Source organism: Condylura cristata, unplaced genomic scaffold, assembly GCF_000260355.1.
Source record: "Condylura cristata isolate star-nosed mole 26May11 unplaced genomic scaffold, ConCri1.0 scaffold00017, whole genome shotgun sequence".
In the NCBI taxonomy this organism is placed as follows: domain Eukaryota; kingdom Metazoa; phylum Chordata; class Mammalia; order Eulipotyphla; family Talpidae; genus Condylura; species Condylura cristata.
Window position 1 is genome coordinate 3,627,968 of NW_004567118.1, and position 4,273 is coordinate 3,632,240.

Below are 4,273 nucleotides of genomic sequence, written 5' to 3' on the forward strand. Positions count from 1 at the left end.
TGGGGGTTGTGCCGGAGGAGGCTTCGGCGGTGGCTTCGGCGGTGGCTTCGGCGGTGGCTTCGGCGACTTTGGCGGTGGCGATGGCGGCCTCCTGTCGGGCAACGAGAAGATCACCATGCAGAACCTCAACGACCGCCTGGCCTCCTACCTGGACAAGGTGCGCGCTCTCGAGGCGGCCAACGCCGAGCTGGAGGTGAAGATCCGCGACTGGTACCAGAAGCAGAGCCCGGTCAGCCCGGAGCGCGACTACAGCCACTACTACAAGACCATCGAGGAGCTCCGGGACAAGGTGAGCCAGGGCGTGGGGAGCTGGGCTGCGTGGCCAGGCCCGAAGGCCGGGAGCTGGCCCCGGGGCGGAGGCGCGGGGAGGCAGAAAGGTCACTACCTCCGCGGGAGAATTCTAGCCTTGTGCTACCAGGTGTCTCTGCTCCCAATGGGCTTTTTCATGCCCAACTCCCCACAGGCATTTTGTCTCATTATTCATTTTTACTGTTGCTGTTACTCATGTCACCTTTTTTATTTTACTGCTTTCCAAACAGTTATGTGATTAATGACTCCATCTCTATAATCCTAACCTGCTGAGCTTTTTGGAAACCACGATCTTCTTAAAAGCTACTAGGAATGACTAAAATCAACAGAGACAGGGGTTGCGTGTTCGTTCACTGGCCTCGGAATGTTAACTTTTTTTTTTTTTTTTTTGGTTGGGGCCCTGGTCAAGCTTCTTCTGGGTTGGCTAGAAGCTGGTTGGGAGACCAGGTAGAGGCTCGGTCAGGGCTAAGCCAAGAGTCCCCTCTGTCAAGGCCCGTCTGTCATGCGGTCACATCAGCTTGTTGGGACATAGACACACCTGCCTGCCTGCTGGGCCAAGTCCCAGCCCATGGGGTGGATTTAAAGTGCTTTGCCATATAAAAGATTAGACAAAAGAATTTAGGATGATGGAATCCGTACTGACGTTCCCCTCTGCTCCATGGGGAGGGCAGCTCTGTGAAGTTAGGGGCTACCTGGAGGCTCCCTGTGCCCTCCCCAGGAGCCTTCATGACAGTGGCCAAGAGAACTCACAGCCTAAGACACGGTTAAACAAAGAGCTTCTGGAGGGTCGTTCCCCTGGGCACGGCTTCCCACTCTGCTCACGACCGGTGGTGGCAGGCTTGAGTGACAGAGCAAACTCTCTAGCAGCACCCTGTATGGCTGTTCTCACATCTGACACCCCATCTCATGGAGCTCACTCAGGGGGGCCCCGAGGCTTCTGCTGAGCCCGGGGACCTGTTGCAGCTGCAACAGCAAAGGGCCCCAGCACAGCCCTCAAGTTACGGAAGATGAAGGGAGGCCCAGAGCACCTGAGTCGCTGGGACAGTGTTTACAGAATTCTCAAGTTCACGGACTCCCCAGCAACCACCTGTGTCTTCCGCAGATCCTGACGGCCACCATTGACAATAACCGGGTCCTCCTGGAGATCGACAATGCCAGGCTGGCTGCGGATGACTTCAGGCTCAAGTGAGTTTATTCCCTCGTTTTCTTTCCCCAGCAATCTCTTATTTTAGACAATCCGAGTAATGAAATTAGAGCGTCCCTGCACCAGGGGCTTGGGGACGTCGCAGAGCCCAGGACAGCGACAGGGGGTGTCTCATAGGGGGTCTATGTCGCTTTCTCAATTAAAAAACTTTCTTTAGGTATGAGAACGAGCTGACCCTGCGCCAGAGTGTGGAGGCCGACATCAATGGCCTGCGCCGGGTGCTGGACGAGCTGACCCTGTCCAAGACGGACCTGGAGATGCAGATCGAGAGCCTGAAGGAGGAGCTGGCCTACATGAAGAAGAACCACGAGGAGGTGAGTGGGGAGCAGGGATCTGCCATGCAGAATCACCTCTACGGAGAAAAGGGAGCCCGCTGCTGCAGCTGAACGCAGCCCCCTCTTCTGTGGGACCTGGAAGTGCTTTCCAGGATATTTTGGTAGCAGTCAGAGTCAAGGAAGGGATTTGAGGATCTGCTTCATGCATCTTCTTTCCTGTCTCCACAGGAGATGAAGGAGTTCCGCAGCCAGGTGGTGGGCCAGGTCAAAGTGGAGATGGACGCCACCCCTGGCATTGACCTGACCCGCGTGCTGGCGGAGATGAGGGAGCAGTACGAGGTCATGGCGGAGAAGAACCGGCGGGACGCTGAGGAATGGTTCCGTAAGAAGGTAGCCTGACCCTCTTACCCTCTGCAGCCAAGGGGTGCGGGGGCCTTTAAGCTGGGGCCTTCCATAACCCTCTTCCTGCTTGAATTTCAGAGCGCAGAGCTGAACGAGGAGGTGTCCACCAGCACGGCCTTGATTGAGACCAGCAGGACAGAGGTCACGGAGCTCAGACGCACGCTCCAAGGCCTGGAGATCGAGCTGCAGTCCCAGCTGAGCATGGTATACCTGCGGCCCCCGCCCCGCTTTGGCCTCCTCCCCTCGGCAGCCCTCTGCCTCGGCTCCCCTGACGTCTCTGTCGCCCCACCAGAAAGCCGGCCTGGAGAGCTCGCTGGCGGAGACCGAGTGTCGCTACGCCCTGAAGCTGCAGCAGATCCAGGGGCTGATCTGCAGCATCGAGGCCCAGCTGGGCGAGCTGCGCAGCGAGATGGAGTGTCAGAACCAGGAGTACAAGATGCTGCTGGACATCAAGACCAGGCTGGAGCAGGAGATCGCCACCTACCGCACCCTGCTGGAGGGCCAGGACTCCAAGTAGGTCCTCACCTCCCAAGTAGCTCTTGGGAGAAGTGGCGCTGGGACCTGGGCAGCCCGAGCAGGAAGGGCCTTCTGGAGATGGCCCCGGGCCTCCAGGAGGGGGCTGGTCTTCGTGTGTCCTTTGAATCAGGTGGTGGGGCATTTGCTGGGCCGTCTGCAGTTTCTAATTCGGGCTCTGGATGAGACCGGCAGGAATAGGGGCAGTGGAGAGACCGACTTAGAGTGGGACACTGTGGCTTGTTCAGACAAGCAAGCCGAGCCATAAAATAGTGATCGAGCTGTCTTTGGGCCACTTGTGGGGACCAGGCTGTCCTTGTGAGCGTGAGGGCTGGGAGAAGGGGGCGTGTGAGTGAGCCAGGGGAGGACAAAACTTCCGGCAGGTGAACTTGAACCTTGGGGTAGCTAGTATCTCCCCCAAGGCCTTATAAATATGCAGACACAAGACAGACAGTCACACAGACAGGCCTGGCAAGTACCTGCTGCCGCTGCCACTCCTGGAACTGCTTGCACAGTTAAAAGCAATTAAAAGAAACCCCCAACTGAGGGGCTCTGAGCAGTTTTAGGGGGCTCCCCCAAGGGCAGGTAGGCACCTCTTGCTCACGTAGCCTCTCCTCCCCTAGGATGACTGGCTTCACACCTGCCACCGGAGGTAAGTCAGCAGCCCCGGGCCTGAGAGGGGCTGGGGAGTATGGGCGCAGGCAGGCAGTGCTGGGCCCCAAGTGGTGGTCGGAGGGCTGCAGTGGGAGGGCTCATGTCCCCTGCAGCAGAGGTAGCCCTGCCGAGCGTCATCAGGCTGCCTTGGCCAGAGCCACCTTTGAGGATGCTAACATGGGACTGTCATCACCTAATCCCCCTTCCCCGACCAGTGAGGGGGTTCAGGGCCCTCCTGGGGGGCCTGGCCAGGCCCGAGGGTCTTCTCCAGCCTTAGCCTCTCTTGTCTCTTCACTTTCTAGGAAATGGCAATGGGACCCGCCGCCCCTCCGAAACCCCCCGTAGGCCTTGAGTCTGCCCCGTGCGCCTCCCGCTGCCTGCGGTGCCCAGAGGCGACAGCTGCCTTCCCTGCAGGAGAGCGGGGTCCGTGGGGTCCTCTCCTGAGGGAGGCCCTCAAGTGCTCGGCTCGCTCGGGGTCTGTTCTTCTCCCCGACCCCGCTACTCTGATTTCTCAGCTTCTCTACCTCCTTCCCCCAAAAGAAAGATAACTCAATAAAGTTTCCTGCTCTTTTGCAAACACAGTCTTGATTCTGGCCTGGTGTTTGAGGGTGGCACCTACCAGGGGGAAGGGTGCCGTGGGCCGAGCAGCTCATTCCCACAAGGCCCCTCCAGCTCGGAAGCCACCAGGCTCTCGGGCTGATCACCTGCGCACAGGTGCGCAGCACAGGCACACGCAGGTGCAGACGCAGCAAGGGTCTCAGGGGCTCACGTGACGGTGTCCGGCGGACACGGCCATGCGGGGAGCTGGAGACAGCAGGGGCAGCTCCCCTCGGAGGTCGGAGGTCGGAGGTCGGGTAATGAGGCCTCAGCGGGGCTGCAGGGAAGGTAGAGGGCTCCGGGGAGGCTGCAGCGGGGT

General features: G+C 59.2%; 1 protein-coding gene across 1 annotated transcript in view; it reads left to right on the forward strand.

Moving 5' to 3' along the window:
* KRT13 (keratin 13, type I) overlaps positions 1-3,927 on the forward strand; it is a 4,176-nt gene extending 249 nt beyond the window's left edge. The window contains exons 2-9 of the mRNA XM_012726105.1: positions 1-289; positions 1,412-1,494; positions 1,671-1,827; positions 2,017-2,178; positions 2,269-2,394; positions 2,483-2,703; positions 3,327-3,355; positions 3,660-3,927. The exon at positions 1-289 is cut by the window's left edge and continues 12 nt beyond it. Of these exons, the coding sequence (XP_012581559.1) occupies positions 1-289; positions 1,412-1,494; positions 1,671-1,827; positions 2,017-2,178; positions 2,269-2,394; positions 2,483-2,703; positions 3,327-3,355; positions 3,660-3,709 (1,117 nt within the window). The 3' untranslated portion in view covers positions 3,710-3,927. The remainder of the gene's footprint in view (positions 290-1,411; positions 1,495-1,670; positions 1,828-2,016; positions 2,179-2,268; positions 2,395-2,482; positions 2,704-3,326; positions 3,356-3,659) is intronic.
* Positions 3,928-4,273: the final 346 nt, after the last annotated feature.